The 25,000-nt window shown below is 33.3% G+C and overlaps 2 protein-coding genes across 9 annotated transcripts in view; both read right to left on the bottom strand.

Moving 5' to 3' along the window:
- The window catches only part of LOC125028195 (deoxyribonuclease TATDN1-like), a 12,442-nt gene extending 919 nt beyond the window's left edge, over positions 1 to 11,523 (bottom strand). The window contains exons 1-5 of one of the 5 annotated variants that reach the window (XM_047617585.1): positions 11,370 to 11,470; positions 9,346 to 9,410; positions 2,584 to 2,763; positions 2,021 to 2,213; positions 160 to 363 (exon numbers count right to left, since the gene is read on the bottom strand). In XM_047617585.1, the coding sequence (XP_047473541.1) occupies positions 160 to 363; positions 2,021 to 2,213; positions 2,584 to 2,763; positions 9,346 to 9,385 (617 nt within the window). In that variant the 5' untranslated portion in view covers positions 9,386 to 9,410; positions 11,370 to 11,470. The other 4 variants (XM_047617584.1, XM_047617580.1, XM_047617581.1 and 1 more) reach the window with 4 other exon arrangements.
- Positions 11,524 to 12,816: 1,293 nt separating this feature from the next.
- Positions 12,817 to 25,000, bottom strand: part of LOC125028164 (long-chain fatty acid transport protein 4-like) — a 17,003-nt gene continuing 4,819 nt past the window's right edge. For 2 of the 4 annotated variants that reach the window (XM_047617531.1, XM_047617532.1), the window contains exons 2-16: positions 24,136 to 24,340; positions 23,825 to 23,975; positions 22,973 to 23,098; positions 22,602 to 22,713; positions 22,309 to 22,386; positions 21,310 to 21,457; positions 21,064 to 21,178; positions 20,818 to 20,904; positions 20,264 to 20,338; positions 19,012 to 19,129; positions 18,710 to 18,853; positions 18,378 to 18,515; positions 17,540 to 17,697; positions 17,033 to 17,186; positions 12,817 to 15,937 (exon numbers count right to left, since the gene is read on the bottom strand). In XM_047617531.1, the coding sequence (XP_047473487.1) occupies positions 15,780 to 15,937; positions 17,033 to 17,186; positions 17,540 to 17,697; positions 18,378 to 18,515; positions 18,710 to 18,853; positions 19,012 to 19,129; positions 20,264 to 20,338; positions 20,818 to 20,904; positions 21,064 to 21,178; positions 21,310 to 21,457; positions 22,309 to 22,386; positions 22,602 to 22,713; positions 22,973 to 23,098; positions 23,825 to 23,975; positions 24,136 to 24,332 (1,959 nt within the window). In that variant the 5' untranslated portion in view covers positions 24,333 to 24,340 and the 3' untranslated portion in view covers positions 12,817 to 15,779. Of the gene's footprint in view, positions 15,938 to 17,032; positions 17,187 to 17,539; positions 17,698 to 18,377; positions 18,516 to 18,709; positions 18,854 to 19,011; positions 19,130 to 20,263; positions 20,339 to 20,817; positions 20,905 to 21,063; positions 21,179 to 21,309; positions 21,458 to 22,308; positions 22,387 to 22,601; positions 22,714 to 22,972; positions 23,099 to 23,824; positions 23,976 to 24,135; positions 24,341 to 24,781 lie in introns of all 4 variants that reach the window. The other 2 variants (XM_047617529.1, XM_047617530.1) reach the window with 2 other exon arrangements.

Genomic DNA, 25,000 nt, shown 5'->3' with positions numbered 1-25,000 from the left:
AATTATAAAAGCCATTATCAACTGGAGTATGAATACTGGTGGATCAAAACATCCTCTGCTTCTGTTTATGACTATTTAATTAATCAATAATGAATTTCAGAAGAAATGCATTTACTTTGTTCATCACAAAAATACAATAAAACAAACACACACCCTCACCATCCATTTAAACCAATATACAAATCTAAGTCCATGATCTGTTGTGCCTCCTCTTTGGTTCCATCAAAAGAGTGAACAACTCCACCTTTAATATTTTCCCTGTGACTGGAAAGGATTTTCACCAAGTCTGCAGCAGAATTACGGCAGTGCAAAAACATAGGCAGGCCAGTTACTTCCGCCAAACTGATTTGTTCTTCAAAATATCTGCAAAAAAGGACCAAAAAGGAAAGAAAAATAAGCTCTTGAAGAGTCATACAGTTTTCTAAGGTCATTGTTTAGAGGTAATCCCTTTATCAGAGTCCTCTTCATTCTTTATTCTTTTTATAAATGTTATTTAAAATTTGTACAGACAATGCCTTGCAAGCCATCTAATTGGTAATTTCTATAAAAAGTGAATGGAGACCACTATGGTGAATATTACAAAATATTACATTAAAATAGAATTTATCAAAATATGGCAACTCCAAGCATACAGAACTTCCCAAATTATTTTCAAGATTATAATAATGGAACTAGGCCCAAGTCAGGGTTTATCATCTTGACTTATTGCCTAAAACTGTCTTTGGCATTCGTTAATCAACACTGTGATATCCTATTAACATTTTGTCTACTATTGGTTTATGATTAACATTACTTTTGTTTACAAATATGTGTATAGAATAAACTGTGTGACAAGAAGGACATGATATGTGAAGTGAACAATGGTACATTGTAAACAAATTTGTTTGTCTGAGGTACTCTGAAAGACTATCAATGATACAATTTCAAGAAAAATTGCCTTAAAGGCACCCTTCCACATGACTTCCCCTACGACACCCGCGTCTGACTTCTCTAGGCGATATGTCGTTTTCTTGCCGTGAGATCAGGCTCAAGCCAGCAGTAAAGCGCAGTCATTTTTATGACTGCCATGATGGGGAATTGAACTTGGGACCATGAGGGTTGGAGTCCAGTGCTGTACCCACCAGACTATCGTGGCAGTCAGCCTCTTGCTTATACATGATAAAAAAGATGATCAGAAAATGGAATTCCCTCAAAATACTGGGATATATCCTGAATTATGTAAATACAACTGACAATCCTCAGGTATATGCTATAAAATATTACTTCAACCCCCTTGATTGCAGTTTTCAAACTGTCCACTCTTTTATGTGTGTGAAATTTGTTTCACACAAATTTCTTCACACAGGCTCAGCTTCCAAGTAGTCAATTAGTAGAGCTAGTGACCTCATTGATTATGCCATTCCTTGACTTTTCAGGATGTCTTTTTTCTAGTGCTATTAATGCTGGTACTACTATTATTTATGTATTTATTTATTTATTTATCATTATTATTGAAATAATGATTACTATGATGCTGCTATAGAAATACTAATAACAATAAAAAATAGAAGACAATCTTTATGAAAATAAAGAAAAAGTGCAAACAGGTAAGATAGCGTGGACTAATAGTTGATTCATTGATGACAAAGTATCTGTACAGCCATCTATGTGTAAACACAATTAATAAACTAAAATACTACACACATTGCATGCATATGATGTCATCTGCGACTAATGGGTTAAGAATAGATGCCATGCCCATGTCTTTTGCATTATTTCATTGTCTTAGATGTAATTGAGATTTTAATAACAATTTAATAATCATAACATCATAACAATAATAACAGTATTGCTATTAGCTGTATTAATTAAAAAAAAAACATTTTCCCACCAATTCAAGGAATGAGGAAATCAGGATTGGTCACTAGGGCTACTGGTAGACTGGCTGAGCACATGTGGAGCCATCTGTATGTAACAACATTCACAAAATATACAGGGGACACAACATAAATCCGGGGCAAATGGGTTAAAATAAACTTACTTTCTCTGAATATCTGGAGCGCAAAACTGAGTGCGGTCATAATCTAACCCACACTCCCCAATGGCCACAACCTTGTCTCTGTTATCTAGTGCTAATTGCAGTAAGTTTTCCAAATATGTTTCTGGTGTTGTGTCATCCTTTTCAAATTCTCCACAGCGAGTTGGGTGACAGCCAACTGTGCTGTATAGATTATCTGTTGATATAAAGAAAATAGATATTAAATATTACACAAACATAAGAAATAAAGCAACTGGAACTCAATTCTATACTTTTATTTTAAACTACAAAAGGTGTGTTCCATTTAATTTTTGGCATCAAGAGAATATTTAAATTGAACTGATGGAAGCTACTGTTATTCTATTAATGCCTATCTGCAGATACAGTTTTACCAAAGGTCTGTAAATTGTGGATATTTGGGACTTCTCTCAGATACCTATAGATTTCGGTTGTTATTTACTGTCATGATAAAATTTGACTTAAATGGCTTACATTCAGATATAATTCCCATTTCTTTTTTTTATCTTTTGTATCCCATTAATATGTGTGGCCTTCAGTGTACTTACTGTTTGTCTTGGCAAGTTCCAGTGCAGTCTTGGAGTCAGAGAGACTTGTGCCAGTAATAATCATCTTAGTTAATCCACCCTCCCATGCTCGCTTAAGCACAAGCTCCAAGTCAGGCTCATGCTTTTTGCTACCATGGTAAACACCTTGGTACATTTCATCTGTCAGGTTAGCACCGATATCTGTAACATAAATTGTTACTAGAACATATAGCAAACTTCTTCAGGTCCACCAGAGAAAATGCAGTTACCCTTCATTTATGAATTCTTATAATGTCAATATGCTGTGAGCATGTAAGTAAAAAATGTTAGCTTTTACCCCATACATAGCATATCTTACTCATATAACTGGAAGCAGCTCTGGTTGAAATTAAAGAAGTAGAATTTGGGTTACCAATTGGGTCCCTATGCTCATTTTACATTCCTGTTCGGAACAAGTAGAATAGTTTTGTTTTGGTTCATCCACCCTTGCAGTTGATTTCTGATATTCAATTTATGTTTATGCATATGTATATGTATAAGCATAAATATACATATCTGTATCTATATCTATATCCATATCTAAATCTATCTACCTATGTATATTTCTTTGGCATATTCGTGTGTTTTCCTGTACTTCCCTTCGCTGTTCTATTTCCCTGAATTCCAATTATTGAGTGAAGTAAGAGTAGTTATGAGGGCCCTACACCACCTGAAAGATCAGATCAAGGTAATAAATCATACATTAGGTTTCAAACAATGAGCAAATTGGGGCTTAATATAGTTAAAACTAGTAAATTTTGCAAAGGCTGGTTGAATCCCACTGGTGTGAATCATTAAAGAATGATTAAGGACATGGGCTGATAAACAAAAGAGATGCTTCTGTTCTATTTAGAAATTTGAATAATAACTATAAAAAAAAAAAGTTAGAAAATAGGAAGCCCTACAAAGTTGTTTATAGACCCATTTTATCTATACTCAATGTATAATTATTGGCTTCTACTGTGACTACATATGTATAATAATACATGACAGCTACTGTCAAACTGAATATTTCTAGATCTGTGTGAAGTGCTCCCCTGCAATTAAATCTTGGGTAATTTTATAGCATCTAAAACAAATGATAATTCATTCATCTAAAGCAAATGATAATTCATTCACAAAACATATTGGTTGCGATACCTGGTTCTGTAATGTAGTTTGCTACTATGACAAAATTTATGATTCTCAACTTTAATTTTGTTAATAATTCTTAGAAAATGAGCTTTAATGGTTAATGGTTAGAAGACATAAAAGTAATAGATATCAAAGGTCATATAGCACTACAATAAAGTATTGTGGAAAAAAGGGTGGAAATGAGCTAAGGATCAGGATAAGATATGAAAGACGTCAAAGGTTGTAGAGCGCTGTAGGATAGAACGATACTGAAAAGGGTATAGAGGGGGAGCAAATGAAATACAGTGGGTATTAGGGTTAACGGTATAGGGTGATCAGATCAAATGGAGAGTATGTGTCTGAGGAAGGGGAGAGTAACATTGTATGAGAAAAACTGCAAAAGAGCCATTATGAAACAATCAAATACGAGTAGAAACAGTAGTTGAGAAGTAGGAGAAGAATCCAGAGAATGAGATAAGGGAACAGGGGAAGGTGGTGAATTTCAGGAGGGGAAGGATCTGGGAAAGGACATTGTTGTGACATAAGGGAGTCACATGAGCATCCAGGTGGCAGTGGTAAGGATAAAGGGGAATGGTAATGCACATGGAGGAGAGGATGGGGATTTTTTTGTGAGAGTGGGAGGAATAGGGGTAGGGGGAACTTGAGGAAGAGGAGGATGGATATCAGCAAATACTTTGAATGTAGAGCAAATAGGAATAGGGGGACTGGAAGGTGGATGAGGGAGTGGAGCATTCTCTTGGATCATGCTTAGGAAGTTGTGGATGTCTTCAAGAGTTTCTGGAGTGGAGTTGGGTGGGGAGGTCTGAGAAAGGTTTTCTTACATGGAAAAGATGAAGGAATAGATGTCCAAGAGGCAGAGGGAGAGATGGGTGTAGGAGAGGATGTGGTAAGAGATTATGAGGCGGAATGTTTAGATTGTCTGGTGTGACAGTTAGAGTGAGGATAGGCACTGGGGAAGTGGTAGAGACTAGAGTATCTGGATGTAGACTGGAAAAGGAATATGACTGGGGGAGAGACAGAGTAGAGATGATTCAGGGTAGAGGGAAGAGATAGAGACCTCTTGAGAATATGGGAGGGGAGCAGAGAAAAGTACAGTTTTGGAATATTTAAGAAAGAGAAAAACCTCATCAGTACGCTTCTTATCTGGCCTCATGTAGAGTGAGGCCTACTTTGAATCTGAGAACAAGTTGTTCTCACAGTCTGACCAGTCCTTGTTGTAGACAGGACAATCAATCAGGGAAACAGTTCTGGTACAAGTATTAAAGAAGGAGTGAGGTTGGGCAAGAATAGGTTTGCCAGTGAGGTCAGTCAGAGTAGATAGTGCAAGAGCTTGGGATTCTGATGTAATTGTGACAAAGCATGAATGATGGGAATGACTATAAAAGGAAACTGCCTACTTGTTTTGGGGGACATTATTGGAAGAGAAGGGTATTGTCAAAATACAGGGCTGTAGGGGGAATCACAAAGAATTGATCCCACTTGGCTAGGCCAAAAAGGGTACTCAAAAGGTGTGCAGAAGTGGAAGCAGTAGAAGAATAAGGGAAGGAGGTAGATGGTGTGGTATGGAGAGATGTAGTACTGTTGGGAGGAGAACAATAAGGATTAAGAGTAGTAATAAGAGGGCTGGGGGTAGAGAATGAATAATACTGTGCAGTAGGGGATAGAGTGGAGGATGTTAGGAGAGAAGAAAGGGTGTAGGTTGAGTAATGATCTGGGTGGATCCCGGAGGCCGTTCATGCCTGACACAAAACAGCCTTTCATCCTTTTGGTATGGCTCTCACACCTTAGGAAGAGGACAGAAGGAGAGTATGAAGAAGAGAAGGAAAAGGAAACAGGGAGAAGACTTGACCATGCAAAATTAGTTGAGGCAAGGGCTGAGGTCTAAGGTAGGGGTCATCCCCTTCATTGGGCTCCAGTCTCTGTCTCCTAAGCACCCCTCCCCCCCACGACAACAATGAGCGTGGGATAAGGAGGGAAATGAGCTTGAAATAAAATACACTATATTGAGAAATATGAAACTGGTCTGATCAAGAATTTGAACTAATGCAACCTATCAAGTATATCTTCCTGGTTTGTTGATTTTTCTTTTTAAGGGTATATATTTTTCAATGCCAAGAATATAAACAAAAGTGCAATGATTTCGAAAAAAATACAGTACTGATGTATCCTATTACAATAGGTTACAATAAGATATATAGACATGTTTCTTACCTTTTTATAATTCTACAACTAATGATCAACTCTCCAAACTCTTGCTTGTTTGCATAATAATGAGACTGCCATATATAAAAGATATGCTTCCCTAAGTCATGTAAGCAGTCTGTAATGTTAAGGCATTAATTGTCCTTTTTGGAAATATTTAACCTTTAACCTTTATGTCAGTTTTCCTGGTCAGTATCGGGAAAACTTTATATGGTTATAGAATTAGGAACAGGGTTTGGGTTTAGCCTCTTTCCATTGTCTTTCAAGTTTTGGGGGACTGCTTCTAAAATATGACTGACTGCCATAAATAATTGTCTCATGATCAAGTTGTCCAATGAATGACAAGGATATAGAACAAAACATAAAAATTCAGGTTTCCACATAAAAAGTTTATACTTACAATTTTACAAACATCATATAAATGTAGACAAATGTTAGGACTAATAAAGTAAGAACCTAATGAAAAAAAATTCTTAATATTGACTTTTCATAAAATCAATATAAAAAATAGAATCAAGTACAACTATTTACGTTCTCTCTTGAATTAGTGTTTTCAACAGGACAGTAAGCATCTTCACGTAATATACGACAATACACAGTATAAGAAAGAGGTTTCTTTCCATATTCGAAACAAGAATTCCTGTACATATCATGGGCTTTCTTTTTACTTATATTATTTAATAGACTACACTTTCTGGAGATAGACTGAAGACAGCTATTATGCTGCAACAACTGGTCAATGTGATCCAAAGCAAATAAAACATTTTCTCTGGTTGTCTTGTTCTGTGGGGTACTTTTACCCCTTTTATCTTCAGGAGGCAGAGAAGAATCAACTATTTTTGAGCAAACTGCACGAGAAACTCTGCCATTAGATACCTGGAGTGTTGCGCAGAAAAGAATCTTGCATACTTTTCTTTTTTCACCATCATTATTTGTAAGAAAAAATATCCTGGTGTGAATACGACGTGAATCATCACTTTTGGATGTGTTGACCTTTTTCTGAACAACTTGTATGTGGTCCCATAGGAATTTAGTCTGTAAATTCCAAGAGGCCAAGGCCCAATACTTCTTGAAAAGAGTTTCTTGCTGCTCAACTGGGAAAGCCACATGACATTTACTTACACAACAAGAATATTGTGGTAAAAACTCTTTTCCCCAGTTTATCTTTCCAGATGAGGACATGTAGCTTTTCCCTCTGTCTCTAAGGTCCTTTGAAATATTGCGTTTCCACAGTTTCAGATTAGATTTTCTGGCAGAATTATTTGTTGATGATAAATAACTTTCATTATGCATTATGGAATGTGTATTTAATTCTACATCTTTTGTACCCTGAATAACTGTTACACTTTGTTTTGTATCAGTCTCATTCCTTGAAAGCTTTTCTACACAAGTTCCTTTTTCACTCCACACTGTCACTCCTTCCTTCATTATCACTGTCTTGTTAGCTGGACACTTGTTATAACCTATGCAAGATGATTCACCTATTTGCTTGCTAAATATTAAGGGCATATTTAAGGCATCTTTTTTCAAGATAGGTGGCAGGAGCTTCCTGAACAATTTCAGACTGATAACTAATTTACCAGATTCCACAAACTTTCTTTGATATGCAGCATATAATTTTCTAATTGTTACTCCCTGTGGAACAATAAGCATTTTAGCACCAGAATCTTTTTTTATGCTATAATATGATGTTGATTGTATATATTCTTCTGCATCTCTTACAGCTTGTGCAGGAGTCTTATTTGAGGGAATCTGTGACCCTCTCTTATCTTGAGGCTCTTCATCATTTACAGCAACAAGTTTCTTGCTGAGAGAGTAACTTAAACGACCATTAGAGATCTGAAGTAAAGAAAGAAAGACAGATTTACAAACTTTAACCTTATTTCCTGAACAATCTGGCAGGAAAAAATGTCTGGTATGGACTCGTCTTGATGACCTATCTAATGTTTTCCTGGCTTTAGTTTTAATCTCTGTATGTTCCCAGATGAACTTTGTTTGTTTGTTCCAGTTACCCATATTCCAAAATGAGGTAAATATATTTTCCTGATTCTTTAAACCTAAGGTCTTGAAGCACTGTTGATAGCAACACTGGTTAATTGACTTGAAAATTTTAGCACCTACTTTCTTCCCATTCTGTGTTGTATAACTCTTCCCTAGATTTTTCATTTTCTTTCTAATATTTTTCTTCCACTGTTCTTGTCCAGCAGACTCTTGTTTTGAAATATTGTCCACTTCATTTCCTGTCAAGCCATTTTTCAAATCAATTGTAGGATTTGATATAAGCCTGGTACCATGTAATACATTACTGTCACAGACCTGAGTACTGTTGTTTGTATCAAGAACTGCTTGATCAGTATCATTACTATAAAGTGAAGGTTGTGAAGAATTAATATTGGGTTGCACAAATTCAGGTGACTGTGGCAGTGTTAATGGCTGTATAAAACTATGCGTCTCATGGGTAAATGGCACAAAATGATTCTTTTGAAGAGGTTGGTGGGCTTGATGTGTTGCTAGTGCATTGTGTGGCCTTGAACATCCTTCTGAATACTCAGTCAGAGATAGTTGATCCATGCTAGAATCTTGGAATATATCTTGGTGAGATACATGTAAATCTTGAACATCTCTAAATTTATCCATCTAAGTGCATTCTTTTTCCTCTTCTGTCCTCACCTGTTGGAATATGCTTGGATTAGTTTTACTGTTCCTAGAACTAAAATGGAGCAACGTTCTCCATAACTTATTCACATTCCATATGCTGAAAATTGCTGGTACCTTCTTATTGTAGAATTTGAATTGTTGGGGGTAACTGGCATGAATTTTCTAAATCTGAAAAAGAACCTGAAAAAAGACCTATACTAAATGTATATTAGATGTTGCTTCTCCCTTGAAATCACATAAAGCAATGTCAGTCCTACTGCTTGTACCCCATAATATTCACTGGGAAAAGAACAAGTTTTGTTGAATGATCTTCCATAGTTTAATGACAATACATAAAACACAACTCATAACTTAGCACAAATATGATAAGAGAACTTACAAATAATTATGACAATATTTTGCATGTGCTCTAATAAAACATAATCTTAACATTCATACTCTGTCCACAGATAATAATGGATGTGGGCAATGCCTTCTTATCTGATTATCATCAATACTCATTTTACATTTTATCATATCATAGAAAACAAAAGTTCAGTGAATTCAATAAAAAATATGATAAACCACCAAAGAATAGACAACAATGGTATGTAATGTAATAATTAATCATTTAAGTATCTTACCATAAAGATTAATGCATATTTAGTATGTTTTGCTTTTTTATTTAAACCATTTAAACTGAAAAAAGTAATTCACATAAGTACTCTATAAAATAAAAGATTTTAACTTAATGATATTATGGTTTCTTACCAATGAATTTCTTGGTTATGCCTGCCATTCTGGATCGCATTCAGCAAATCTTGTCCTATGGTTACCTGAAAAAATATTTGAATTAATGCATTCTGACACCAATAAAGAAATTTAAAAAATGGTAATTTGTTATGTTATGCTAATAAACTCCCTCTAGCTGCTGTTACCCTTTCTCTGTTTTCAACATTATAGGTTGGGAGCCTTGCCAAAGGATAAAGCAACATTCTTACACGACAACATTGCTACTGATGCTGGTCTACAATTTTTTTTCTTAAAAATAGTCATCTTCTATTCCAAGTTTTCTTTATAATCATAATTTGTAATTACTAAGAACTATCAAAATGATAGTGCCTCTGGAAGAATATAGGGTTCACTTGGCTTCCACTCTGGAGAGTATATGTGGCTAACTGGGTTTGCCTCTGGGGCCCTTTTCAGAAGCATCTGATGTGTAGCACTTGTTGTCTGCACCAACAAAGTGATGTGATTCTTTTTATATGTGCTTTTAATGTTTTCACATATTCAGAGATGCATGATATGTATTTTAGTAGCTAGATCAAATCTGTAGTGGCCTAATTATGTGCATTAGAGGCCATTTCTATAAATACGGTATGTTACAGTCTGTGAACAAGATGGAAAAAATATCACCAATTTTTGCAAATCTTGTTTTTATGAAATAAGAGATTGTAGACAGTGATATACAAGGCTGCTCCTGCCATGGCTTCAGTACTTCCCATTTGTGTGTCATACTTCAAAAGAGTCACACTGACAGTGCGCCAAAAGACAATGTGAGTCATTGACACAAGGAGACTGATCACGTAAACAAGAGTGAAGGTTACTTACAAGTTCACATTAGCAGCAAGAAATTGCCATGTTTGACATCTTCCAGGCATAGCAGGTGAATTATTTATGTGCTAAAATTTGCCCTTTAAACAAAACAATAGCCAATCATAGCATTACACATCCCATTCTTCCTCAGGCAATGCTCCAGGGTATGTGGTGTGGACATGAGGGTTCCTTATAACAGCATATAATGTAATGCACACAGCATTGTAATATGATGTAAATGAGCAGTTGACCAAGTTGGCCATGATATGAATAACATGTCACTCAGAGCTACAACTTAGTCAGCCATGATGTGAACCCTATATAATCTCTAAGCAATGAGTTAAAGAGATAAAGATACTAAATTATAATTAATTCACTAAATAAGTTATCAAATTTTAAATGTTAAAATAAGGACATATATTTTTATATTGATATATCATGTTCAAAATATTACTATAAATTTAATTATCTGATACTAGTACATTAACTTTTATTGGAAAAATATGTGCTGTGGAAAATGTTGTGCTAAATAAATAAAGTGGTGCATTAAAAAACTTTCTGAAAATCTGTCTGAAGGCCAACCAAATAGAGGCACAAAGTCAGCCATCCACACCAACCCCGTACATTGTGCTCTGCAAATGCTCTGCAAATGCCATATTTCCACCACATATGTTCTGGCAAGGCTGAGCTTGGGCTGTCTCCTTCTTTGATGACAAATTACCAAAGAGGTTTGCAAATTCTGCCTTGCCAGAGTTTACAGGGAGCGCTAACAGGTAGAAAAACCCACACTAAATGGCTCAGGGACTGTAGCAAATGTGCAAAGTCTTCCAAATATGTAGCACCTCACCTATCAAGTTACGGTTTATCTCACGTGTTACACAACTCTACTATTATTGGCATTTGAAGGCAATGCCACGGATGAAAAGTCTTATTTTCGGTCATTCGTTCAAATACAGGCAAAATTTACTTTGCACTATTAAGCCGTGTGAAACTGCAAAATTGCCCACTTTACTATGGAATATGATAGGAAGGGTTTTTCTTCCCACAGCCTTTCTTTACCCAAGAACATTTACTTTTACTGCTTAATAGAGCAACAATTCCAAATAAACACAGAAATACTACATTTAAAACTCTGTCTCTACTTCCAGCACCACATCTTTGCCTGACCGTCAGACAACCTCCCTTTACGTCATTACTACCTCAGGTGAAAGTCCTGAAAGTCCGACCTCTGGCTCCGCGAAGGCTCGGCCCCAGGGGTGTTTTGGTTCCTGCGTTCGTGGGTGGGAATCCGCGAATCCGCGAATCCGCGAATCCGGGAATCCGCGAATCCGAGCTGGAGGCTTTCGCGCTGGCCTGTTTCTAAAACGCAAAGAAACTTTCGAAACGAACCCTTGAGTGTGTTTCCCAGGGCATTTAAAAATGGAGTATAGCTGTTTAAATAGGGAATGTGGATTTTTTTTGTTTGCAAGATAGTGAGCTTATTTCATGACATTGAATGACATATATTTGGGCGTTCTTACTAGATTAAAACTGATTCAGATTTTAACTTTAGATTTTTCTTTGCCACCCCAGAATTACTATTATGCACCCCTCTCACGTAAATCACCCAGTCCACCGCCGGGAATAAAGGGGTCGGTGCCCCAAGGGAAGGGCAATAAATATAATAGACTTGTTCTTGCCCCACAGATATGCCACCTGTTGTGTTTCATCATTATACTTTCTGTGCTTTTGACGTAATCCTACTCACAAAGATATATTAGTAACCCCTGAGACAAATGGATATTAGTAACCCCTATGAGTTAAAGATTGTACGATTTTTCAAGTTTTTATTTATCAGAATCACCTCAATACCTATTAACATAATCATGAAATCAAGTTTCTTCCATATCATTCATAATTCAAAGAACTCAATTTGTGAGTATATAAAATAGTATCCCGTTGTAGGAAGGTATTCAAAGAAAACGAAAGCTTCATTGTGTTCATAGAAAATGAAAAAGTTATAGGGGACACTTCTTCATCCTTCTGGATTCCTTTCATATCAAGTAGAGATGATTAAGAAATTGTAATGACATGTTGACGAAACTAAATAGGCAAATAACCTGAAAAAAGTTAATTGATATAGGAAGCCCCTCCTATCAAAGGTAACAGTTTGATTTGTCTAGACTCTAGATTCTTACCATGTGCTTGCATGCAGTCGAGGGAGAGGGGTATAATACTGCTAGCTCTTTTGTGTCTCTACATGTATCAGACATGCGGGAGTTTTCGGATGTATCTTCAGGGTAAATGTAAAAAATGCAGCAGTATCTTGCTGTTGGTGATAAAGTAAAAATGTAAAACTTCTCACTTTAGCTGTATAATACATCTTTATATTTATTAGTAATGGAACTTACATAAAAATCCCCAGCTACAACTTTCCTGTTTTTAGTAGAACCATTTTTTGCAAACTACATGTGGTTTAGAAAACCTAAAATAATTACATTTACTCCATAAAGGAATAGTTGTTATTATGTTCACAAATTGATTGCTAACCTGTGGTGCTTGCACAGATATTCATTTAAGTTTGAATGTCCACATGAATGAACATCATTTTTTTATATTGTTACTAATTTTCCAGAGAAAGAAATTGGAGTAAAATAAAATGGGGAGAAAGCTCTGAATATTTATTTTCTTAAATCAATCACAAAAGTGGAAGACATAAAAAGTCTAAAATATAGATAGCTAAAGACATAAAAAAGCATCTTCTGTCTGTGTTACTATCGCTGTTCACAATATCAACTGTACAACCAATATGGAATATGTGTTGAAATGATTGCGCAGACAGAAATATGAGTAAAATGAAAAATACAGGAAAAAAAAAAAAAAATAGCTGGTATGCTGTAAAGAAATGAACAACTACAATCAATCATATTTTAACAAAATAAACATATAAGCAAAAAATTGGCAGCAAATACACTAAAATTAAGAATATTGACTTGAAGTAATCTTGAATTGCATAAATGAATTAATGAATGGTGGAAATAAAATTGGAAAAAAAATTGAGAATAAAAGCAAAGATAAAAATACACTAATTCCATTGCACAACTAACGTAGAGATTAAAAAAACTAGGCCAAAAACTTTCATATAAATACAATCCGTCATAGTTGCAGATTTTAGAATATTTATTTCTTGTATGTGAAAAGGAAAAAATATTTCTTAACATGTATGTTATAAAAAAGGTGTTAGGCATATTAATAAACATGATTTACATTTTTTTTTACATATCTATAACTTGGACATTTTCATATTTAAAGAGTAAATACACAAGTTATTAAAAATAGATAAATGAAATATCTTGTTACCACAATCATATATTATCATAGAAAAAAATTAAGAATACAATTCAATACTTTTAGAATCTAAATTTAATTAACTTGTTTATACAAGATTGTATATAAACTTTTCATAATCAAAATCAACAGATGGTTTACAAGTGTACTTCATTACATTGCAAATTCCTACAATAAAAATGCATTTATCAATGTTCTTAAAAAAATGAATAGAAAGAAAAATATCACACTACAAAACTCACAGTATGTTTGAATCATACATAATAATTTATAACACTCTTATTCTTATTATGTGTGATCAATGACACACAGGAACAGGCACAGATGGACAGACAGACACATAAGAAAAAGGGAGGGGGATGCATATCTAAACAAATAATCAAATACATTACATCTTTAGAAGTAAAAGTATTTTTTTTTGAATTATAGTAAGCATTATAAAAAATCTTGAATAATAACTGGCATAAAATGCAATATAGTCACAAAATTCAGAATTACCTACAACATAAAACAAAGTTAAAGTTAAGGCAAATCAGGAATTTTTAACTTTACATATCATAAAAATGCCTTTAGTCAATTGTATGCAACTCTATGACTTTATAAAATAAAGAGGCAGCTTCTTGTTCATCGGCAAAAGTAACACAACCACTTTGGATACAAAATGACCAGAATTCTGTTACTCATCAGTACCTTCTTTGATTAAATTCTATAACACAGGAATGAAAAAGGCACCTTCTTTTGTACTCAAAATGACAAGAAACAAATTAAAATTACTTTGGGATATAATGGTAACACATAATAACTTCTGGACATCTATTGCAAAGACTCATGTACTACTAGCACCTATTCAAGCTAAAACACTTATTTTCCTTTTAATATTTTATGCACACATACACAAAAGCAAAAGTGCATGATGAACACATGTATACATGCAAGTGCAAGCACAATTATATATAAAGTTAACAATATTTTTCCTTATAATGTAAGTGACTTTCAATGGAAGCATATTATTGCATTTAATTTCAGTTTAAGGCATCTGAACATACATTACATTCTATCATTTGAAATAACCTCTTGCTTGTCTGTAGAACTTTTATGAACTACTTCATGGAATTCATTATGATATTTCAGTTAATTCAAAATATACTGTCAATTCAGTTCACAATTCCTTTGGTTTACAAGTGTTCTACCTGACCAAACACATGATTTGACCTGAACTATGAGTACCCCAGGTTGTGGTTATTGAGCATTTACTGAGGCATCATCAACAGTGGACAAGTGGGAGGTATACACATTTTACGTCAGTTGTATTCTACAGTATGGTGAAAACAGTTCTATCAAATATATAAATAAAGCAGTCAAATCTATACAGTGTTGACATACAAAGTCTTTATCAGAAGATTCTGAATGCATAATATTTGAACTGAATATTTTCTTTACAAGCAAATATTATATGAACTACTGTGAGGGCATGAACAAAACTGATAACTTTCTTTTTCTGCAGTCTCAAAAGTTTATACACTAGTATTATAGCATTATTATAATAAATGCTAAGGTCAAATGACTTGCTGAAAACATAAATGCAGCAGTACATCTGATATTTCTGATATGTAAATAAAAGATTTCATATATATTCTTCATACTTTTTTTAAATAGCGTACAATATACATAAAACCAGAATCTGACTTGTTCCCTTCCTAAGATTTGAGTATAAACAAACTTACACTCAATAAAGTTAAATATATTATTTCAATACAGCTATATTTAAAAATATATGAAATCCTTGGTCTTGTCAAACTGGGTATGGTATAATAGAAGCTAAAACTATGGCACATCCTTTACACAACATTTTGGCATGATTCTTTGGATGTATTAGTTAGAAAATATCTGTTGTAATAGTAATATTTGGTTTGTAGACTAACTTCAGCAGCACTGCCTTCAATTCGTGAGACTACTTCTGACACTAAAGAAATATAGTTATTGATAAATATCATAAACATTAAAAATGTCCTAAATTAAATATTTTCATATTCTTACTCTCAACAGCCAGATTGTATAATAACAAGATAATCTTAAAGAGTAATGAGACCTCAGTTCATTTTCTCTGAAGGCTAGCTTGCATATTTTATGGTGAAGGAACAGAAATGCAACAAGGAACAGTGTACCTTCATATACTAAATTCAACAAAAAAAAGGTCTTAGGATTCCTGGATCTTATTAAGGCTTATTAAAAAATATGGCTCTGGGATTGCTGGCACTTCCTGAGTCCCAATTCATATGGGCTTAAAGACCAACTTGACAATTCTTTATTTTTTCAAAAAGGTCTTTGTCAAGAGGCACATATTTACCCTGCTTACTGTCTAGGAAATAGAGGGAATCCTTGATTATGTCGAGGTTATATCCTTCCTTCTGTAACTCCAATTTCTTCAGCTTAAAAGTCCCTGATAATAAACAAAGAAAAAAATACGTTTTAGAAAATTATAAAAGTAATGCTTCTTTCATGTAATTAACCTAACAAATGACCATGAATTAACTAAAACTTGTACTTTGAAAACAAAAAAGATGGCTAAGAACTGACATTTCAAAATTTTGCAACAGCTTTTAACTCGTGTGATTACCTAATTCTCTTATTCTCAACCCTTTTTTTTCAGGGTCTCCAGGCCCTCAAAATACCTAACAAGATTAATTGCAGAGTCTCTGTTGTTGCCAGCATAAAATATTAGCTGTCACATAATTACTTTTATTAAGCTAGTCAGAATTATAGTAATATTTACTAATATACAAATCAACCACTGGAAACATATCATGAAAATAAATTTATTGAGTACATAAAAATATATTGTACCATTAGAAAAATAATATTGCTAAGCTACAAAGACTCTTTACTAATAAAACAACAACCTTTTTACAAAGAATATACAGTGAAATATATACTCTATCTTTCTATGAGAGATAAAGAAAGCGGAAAAATAAATTTCTGATCACTATATCATAATTTATTTGTCAAGTTGTTACTAAAATGAAAAAAAGGAAGTATCCATATTGTCTTTGATACTGTTCCTTTTCTGAATGACTGTCACTATCTTTTAGACTTTTTGCTCTCTATAATAAGGCAAAATTTCATTTTCCTTTTTACATCCCTTCTCAATGACAGTAAATTTGTGTTGGGGACTTCAAAATTCTTTTTATAAGTGAGAAGTAAATTTGTGTTGGGGACTTCAAGATTCTTTTTATAAGCTGAAAAAAGAAAGAAAGACAGAAAAGAAGAGATGAAAAAAAAGAAAAGAGAATATTTTCTTTCAATTATATAAAAGGAATACAAATATTCATATGAATGCACCATGTTATAATTTTTTATGGTTACATATTAACAGCAACTGAATGTTGTTCCCAAGTATATGATAGGATCCCATTTCTTAACTGTTATGTTTAAAGTGAGACACAAAAGCAAAAATTTACAACTGTGAACTTATATATCTTTAGCTTTTAGTGGTTCTTCAGAAGTGTTTGTAAGTGCACGGCAGAGGGAAACTCACCTGTTGCAGAAATATGATCAAGGAGCCTGAGGAACAAAGGCAGAGCATATGGTGGCACAGATTTCTTAATCTTCTTTAAGAAATCTTCTAAGTCAATCTCTCTTTCTGGATCAACAATAGCTGCCATTCCAGCTCTCCCCTCTGCTCCTGGGACCTAAGAAAAAAAAAAAAAAAAAAAAAATATACACTGTAAAATGTGGAACAATAAAAACAATCATATTACTGGACGAAGTTATATAAATACTACATGAATTGCCACTATGCTTGAAAGTATGATTTGCTAAACCAGAGAATTACTTCACAGCTAAATTGCAAGGTGAGACATCTGTGACACTAATACTAAATTTTTATGTACAAAAATATAGACACGTTCATATATGGTGTGTTTGTCTATCTGAGTGTCTCCTTATTTCCTGATGTGTTCAGGATTGTGTGTACTTCTATCTTCTCTGTACAAAGATTATATGTTCATTAGACGAACTAATAAATGTAAATTCTGTAACCAACCTCAACACCATACACAACAGAATCCTTGTGGTCTGTGGCCTTCAATACTACTCCTTCGACTTCTGTAGTGGAGACATTTTCTCCACGCCAGCGGAAAGTGTCCCCTGTTCGGTCCATGAAGTAGAGATAGCCAAATTTGTCCTGAACAAGGATGTCACCTGTTGGTAAAAATGAGATTAGATAATGAATTCCACACTACTAACTATGCTTTGACTATCAATATGATTTTGCTTTTATTGTATCTTATTTTTCTAAAAGATTTAATGTGAGGGTTCAACTAGTCCATGACTGTTAATTCTAAAAGGTTTAGAGAAGTGTTTTGTTAAATTTTATCTTTCTTTTGATATTCTATTTTTTCTTTTGTTTCTAAGAAATGTTTTCCTTAAGATTACCCCATGCAAGCATAAACAGATTTGATATCCTAACTATTTTTTTCTTAAAACTATTTACTATTTTAATTTCTGTTCTTGCATTATGAATCACAATGTTCTGAATGGGAAATCTAAAAAGTCTATCTATCTAACTATCTTTTATCAAAAGGTATCAAACAAGAAATGTTAGTGAAGAAATTTGGAGGAATTTTTTTTTTCTAAATCTAACATGCACAAAAATAAATAAAAAAAATATCAGATGAAGTGTGAGTAACAAGGCAAAAGCCATTTCCTAAACATTCACAATGAGGATTATAACTACATCATAAATATTTACATAATAATAATAATACTAAAAAGGGAGAAGTGTCTATGACCTCTATCCTTTTCTTAGACTGAAGCAACAAAATTATATCATGTAATATCTAAAACAAGTTTCATGCATAAACTTCAAAACTCAATGATACCTGATTTAAAGGCTGTGTCTCCTGGCTTCAGCACATTCCTTAGTATCTTCTTCTTTGTAGCTGCTTCATCTGCATAACCATGAAACTCACGGAATGGATGTTCTTTCTTGATGATACCTACAAGTTCTCCTTGTTCACCTGTAACCATTAAATGACTTACTTTAAAGTTAATATAACTCTCAGATTTATTATGCATCTGATATGAAAACTAGATCAATGGGTAGTTGCAAAGTATATTGCAGGATTTAAAAAAGAGAAGAAAGGAAAAAGAAAGAAAGAAAGAAAGAAAAAAGTGGGGGAAAAAGGAGGAGCAGGAGAAGAAGATACTCTACCTGGTTTGCACACAACACAAAGTCCATTTTTATCCCTCAAAGGCTCACCAGTCTCCTCATCAATCTTGACAAGGTACACAGGTATGGCACTAGGGACCAGGACTGACAGGAAGCCACAGGCACCGTGTTTACCTTCCATGTTAACTGAAAGCATGAGTTAATATTTTCATTTCACTTGTGTAATGATGAAGATAGCAAAAGTAAGACTGACCTCTCAAAGATGATTTTTTTCTTCATAGCTCAAAAAAAATGAAGGAATGCTGTATAGTTGTGCATCAGAACTTGTAAACTGCTTAACTTACTTAAATTTGCAATTCCTTCTGTTGCTCCATAAAACTCAGCAATGCAAGGTATGTTGAACCTTGTTGAGAATTCTTCCCAAATGTTTTCTCTTACACCATTGCCAAACATTACCTTTACCTGCAATATTCATAAGTGTGAATTAGGATTTTGTGAATTTGGATTTAATCCAATAAAACTGCTTCTCCTTTTGTCTAATCTCTATAAACTACATACTACATGACTTATTATGAATTGTGTCACAAAAATCAGCATCTGAAATTAATGAGAGTTTGCAATTGCTATATTCTTAGCAAACACACTAGGCCAGGAGAGGAAATGTAATGTAAATGATGGCAGTTGAAGATAATGACATGCATCTATCAGCCACAGAAAGATGAAACCTAGCGATGATGCCACTACCCTCTCATGTGCTGTAGCTGACTTCTGAAATTGCTTTACATAGTTCAGCACAAAAATACTTATTTTTGTATTACACAAATTACTTTCAAATAATAAAAGATCATGCAAAACAATTTCTAGCATGAAACAAATCTGATGCTTTCATTCTGATTTATGAAAGTTTGCAGATTCTTATTCATCTAATCTAACAATCAAAAATGGTAAAAGTAGTCAAAAGTTGGAGATAAATGGCAGAAAGAATCAATGAATGGTCTGAAAGCAAGGGGAAAAAAACAACAACAACAACAACAACATTAGCATTGTTAACAGTGTTTATTAACAAAATAAACTGTGGTTTTGTGTTGTCAATTTTGTTTACACGCATATAATACAGAAAGCACTCATCATGAAAAAAACAAATACAAGTATTAGGCTTATTGATCTCATCTGTTTATCCCAATATCTAAATTTTTGTAGTTCTTATTCTTATTAGTCAACCCTTATTATTGTTAATAGCTTTACAACAATAATACATTAATGCTAATACTAACAATACATATATTCATAATAATAATAAAGTTGATAACAAAAGTAACAGTAATTGAAATAAAAACTTTATTAGTTACTATTCAGGGCATGGAGTAAACAAGTGAGATCAACTAAGCCTAGTAACTGACTCTCTTGGTAACTAAGTGCCTGTAAAGATATTCATTAATAAAATCAACAAAACAAATCCACAGTGGACAGTGGGTGTACCTGCTGCCAGCAGGATAAATGCATGGCCTTACAATGGTAGAATAATTTTTGTTTTTGCCTTTCTTAGTAACATCCAATGAGCATAACAAGACAAAGAATAACAAAGAAAGGACATACCTTATGTTGTTTCTCTTCTGGATGAGGGGAGTTGGTAAGAAGATAGCGGCACAGTTCTCCTACATACTGACCCACCTGGGAAGGAAATTACAAACACAATAATAATTTTGTCAGATATCAAAAATATGTGTATCTCTATGTTTCAGTTTAGTTGTGTAGATGTCTTAGTAATGGATTCAATTAGTAAAAACAAGGTTTCCTTCTAAAGACTAAAGTTGACCTCCCCTCATGATTTCTCTATGGTAATCTTAGCATGTCATTCTAGTCTATTCTTAACTGGCAACATATTATTTTCAGAGTGATAAGGGAAGTATGGAAGTAATAACAAAATATGTGACACCTAACTGCCTTTTTTTTAAATTCTAATTTTCAAAGAGGGACACAGTCATTATAATAAAACAGATACTGTCATACAACAGTATGCACTTCTTCCTTATAATATTTTCATTTTTTTTCAAAACATAAACATTTATATGATGCACATGAACATGTTAAGAAACATGACCCAAAAACTATAATTTGAAAAAAATAGACATCTTTAATAGAAAACTTACTGTGCAACCATGCTTCTTGGCTTCAATCCAATATTGTGATTTAGAAAACTTGCGTCGAATAACTGCAGTGTTATTGAACAGCAGGACCTGCAGCAAATATACATTAGAAACTATTCTTGAAATTGTGGTTTAGCACTCCATACAGATACCTAATTTTATATTCAATTCAAAATCAAATATGCACATATAACAGGTATGTATATAACAATGACAGTCTTGATACACAAAATATTTCTTAACACTGACCTGCCCCATGCCAACCATACCTCCAGCAGTATGGTATAAAGGTAGTGGGTTATATATAACCTCATCTTCACTTAAGCCAACCATGTAATGGACTGCAGCACAGAAGAAAAGGTACCTATAGAATACAAAACATGAAACATATAAGTAAATATCTTATAAAAGTTTACAGTGTGGGTACAAGTATGAAGTAAATTGATGAGGTATTTATATACTCTCCTGTGTTATATCCTCTAGTGATAAACATACCTGGAATGTTTGATGACAGCTGCCTTTGGTAAACCAGTAGTGCCAGATGTGTAAATATATATGAGTTTATCCTTTATATCAACATTGTCGATCTGAGGCGGAGGTGTTGGATTTGATTGATTCAACAGAGAATCCAGACATTTGACATCTGAAAAAAATATGATTCTTCATACTAAATATGTTACTTCAAAATGAAAATGCTTGGTCTAATACATAAATTAGGATATAAATAATTAAAAATAATTAAACTAAATTGAAAACCTACATCTTTGGGTACATTGTATGTATATCTAATGATTATGTTAGGTGAACCTAATTAAAAGTTTCCCAACATTCTTAAGAAAACTGATTACCGATATGCAGTTCTCAGTTAAACTTCAACAAACCTGTATAATTTATAATCCTCAGCATCTCAGTTATGACTCCTGACGATGTAATACAGTTAGAAGAACAAGAAGTTCATGTAATCTTAGGTTTGCCAGAATGTTTGGCAAATCTTTAATACTGTATATGAAGTTAACATCAAGTTGCTTATAAATTGTCAGTATCATTAACCTTACAGACTACTTATTGACACTTTGAAAATAGTGAGCAAATCTGTAATTAATATGGATTAATAAGTACTGTACTTTTAGACATTAGTAAAAAATATCTAATTCAACCTTAACATTTCGAATTGTACAAATGAGGTTTTGACAATAATAAAAGTATCAAAAGTTAGCTTTACTGTTTGTACAAATGATGTTTAGAAAAAGTGTCAAATTTCAAGAGGGAGGAAGAAGTAGAAGAAAAACATTGAAAAAAGAAAGAAAGAAAGAAAGAAAGAAAGAAAGAAAGAAAGAAAGAAAGAAAGAAAGAAAAAAGAAAGAAAGAAATAGAAAAAAAAAAAAAAAAACAGTAGACCTCACAAGCTTTCTGTATAGACCTTAATGGGGGACACATCCAAATTTATGAATGCTGTAGAAAATTGTGAAAGACATTCATTGATGAATAACTTACCTGTCAATGAGGGTTTTTCATTTCCTAATCCTGATACAAAGATTGGTAATGCAAGTTGGTCTTGCACTTCCTTCACAGCTGAAATGTTTGAATAACATTAAAAGAAAAGAAAAATGAAAAAGAAAAAAAAAAAGAGAGAGAGAAAAAAAAGGAATATCTGTGTATTTTTATTACAAGCTAAATATCACAATGCGAATTGATATAATTCAAATGTGACAATTCTTAAAAGATTGTCTATTCCAAAAAATGGTCAGAGGAAAAAAGATCAAGCTATTCAAGAATATCCTTTGTACCTTCTTGCATTTCCCATCCACATATAAGTGCTTTTGATTCTGCCACCTTGATGGAGTGGATGAGTGCATCGTTCAGCAGGTTGAAGTTAATCAGAGCTGGAACCACGCCTACCTGAAAGTAAATGTTGAAATTCATATTTTCATTATATATTAAACTGACTGACAAAAAAAAAAGAAGGAAAAAAAAAAAAAATAATAATATATATATAAACAAATAAAAATAAATAATCAGATGACAACTTCCTCAAAATTCCTGTCATTAGAAATATCACAATCATCATTTTCACACAATCAATTTGTAGAAAATGATTAAATAACAAATTGACAAGAAAATAAGATAAAACAAAGATACAAAACCCTTCTCATCTCACCTTTGCACAACCAAGCCATGTGCATACATATTCCGGCCGGTTCCACATGTAAAGTGCAACAACATCCCCGTGTTTGAAACCTTGCTTAATCATGAAGTTACCCACACGGTTGCTGTACTCATCAATCTATAGACATGCAAAAATGGGAGACAAAAAACATTAACACATAATCACTGGATGAACATAACTTTTTCTGGGCCTATCATACCATAGCTTAATTGCTATGAATTCCTGCAATAATGTTAGCAGTAAGAGGTATAACAATAATAATAATAATAATAATAATAATAATAATAAAAAAAAAAAAATATATATATATATATCTATTCTCATCTCTTTTTTATTCATAGTTTGAATATTAAATTGAATTTAGTGATTGTCATTTATTCAGTGTGTTGTTCCAAAACTATTCAATTTGGAAAAAGGCAGACAGAATCAAGCTATCCCTGTGTAACTAGCTAAATAAATCTAATAAAGTATAACATAGGATAGGTTTGAGAAATCCTTATCAGGTGGGATATTTCTTTGATCTTAAATCTCTAACAATGTATAATATATTTGTAAATATTTGTCTTTTTCTTCCTTACTTGAAAACAAAAGAAAATCCAGAAATAATTACTGATTGAAGAGGAATACCTATCCTCATCTTGCAGCAGAAAGTTTTCAACAAAAAAATAAATATCCTCATCTTTTTAGTGAGATAAATATAAACCTGTTGGGTGGCAATGACCTATGATAATAATCATATAATAATAATTAAAGGAATTATAATAAGATCTAAATCAACTGTTACATATTGGAAGTGTGGAATACATTATTTATATTTAAATAATTACACTGATGAAGTATTACCTGAGCAAACGTCCACTTTTGATCTTCAAAGATGAGTGCTACTTTATTGGGATTTTTTCTAACATTTTCCATGAACATCTTTGGGATGCTGATATTCCTAAAGGATGCAGTTTTCAGTTTTATGTGACACTGTACATACCTCCATGCTGCCCTGAAAGAGAAATATTTCATTTTGGATCATCATATCAATTTCCTTTATTTCTTTTCAGTTAAAACAATTTTTTTTTTATGTATGATATAGGAACTATGAATATATAACCACAAAATTATGTTCTACAAAAATCAACGGGAATAATCCAGAGCTAACTTACGTAATATCCCTAGGTAATGTATTATAAGCAAGCCAAAGTGTGTAGTAACCTCCTGCAGTAATGTAGATGCCAGCAGCAACTGAGGCAAGCTGTAATCCATTTAGTGATGGTATCAAAATATCAAAGACCTTGAGGCCTTGCTTCCCTGCAGCCCACAAGGCACTTGTTACTCCCACTGCTAAGGCGGTCCTCCACATTGTGTTGTCTGTATGGATATAAGTTATATATAAATAATATAAAAATAATAAATAACATGAATATACGTAATTTAAATGATAAGCTGTACTATTAAAATGCAATGTGAATAAACACAGGAAACAAATACAGACTATTGGATTTAGTTAAATAAACCTAGAGTATAAGAGCTGGGGATCACTTGAGACTCAAGCTTCAATGCTAACTGTAGCAACAACTGCCAAAAAATGATCAATAACAAAATTAACAATGAAACGGTAATAACAGTAATAATTAGAACCATTCTATACTATTTCCTTCTTATAAAATGAAAGCATTTTGACTGTTGACAAAATGATAATGAACAACCTAAAACTGGCAGACATGGTTATTCTTATTAAAATAAGTTCCATGAAACAAAGAATGAGTCAAAATAATTGTGTCTTTGTCAGTCACAATCTTGGAGACTTACAGAAACAGAATACAATTTCCCAAAAGAATAAATACTTTCATATGAAGTGATAAACGTGCAGCTGGTATCTCAGCCACTGGTCACCAACAAAGACTGAGAGAGCTCAGCAGGAACAATCTCTTATCTAGTACTACCACTACTGCTTATCTTTAGGGAAATAGTTGGAGATCATCCCAAAGTATCCTTATTGTGAAACAAGGAAACAAAGTAAATGATCAC

Source organism: Penaeus chinensis, chromosome 8, assembly GCF_019202785.1.
Source record: "Penaeus chinensis breed Huanghai No. 1 chromosome 8, ASM1920278v2, whole genome shotgun sequence".
Classification (NCBI taxonomy): domain Eukaryota; kingdom Metazoa; phylum Arthropoda; class Malacostraca; order Decapoda; family Penaeidae; genus Penaeus; species Penaeus chinensis.
Note: the sequence above shows the minus strand (reverse complement) of the source record. Positions and strands in the feature narration are given on the sequence as shown.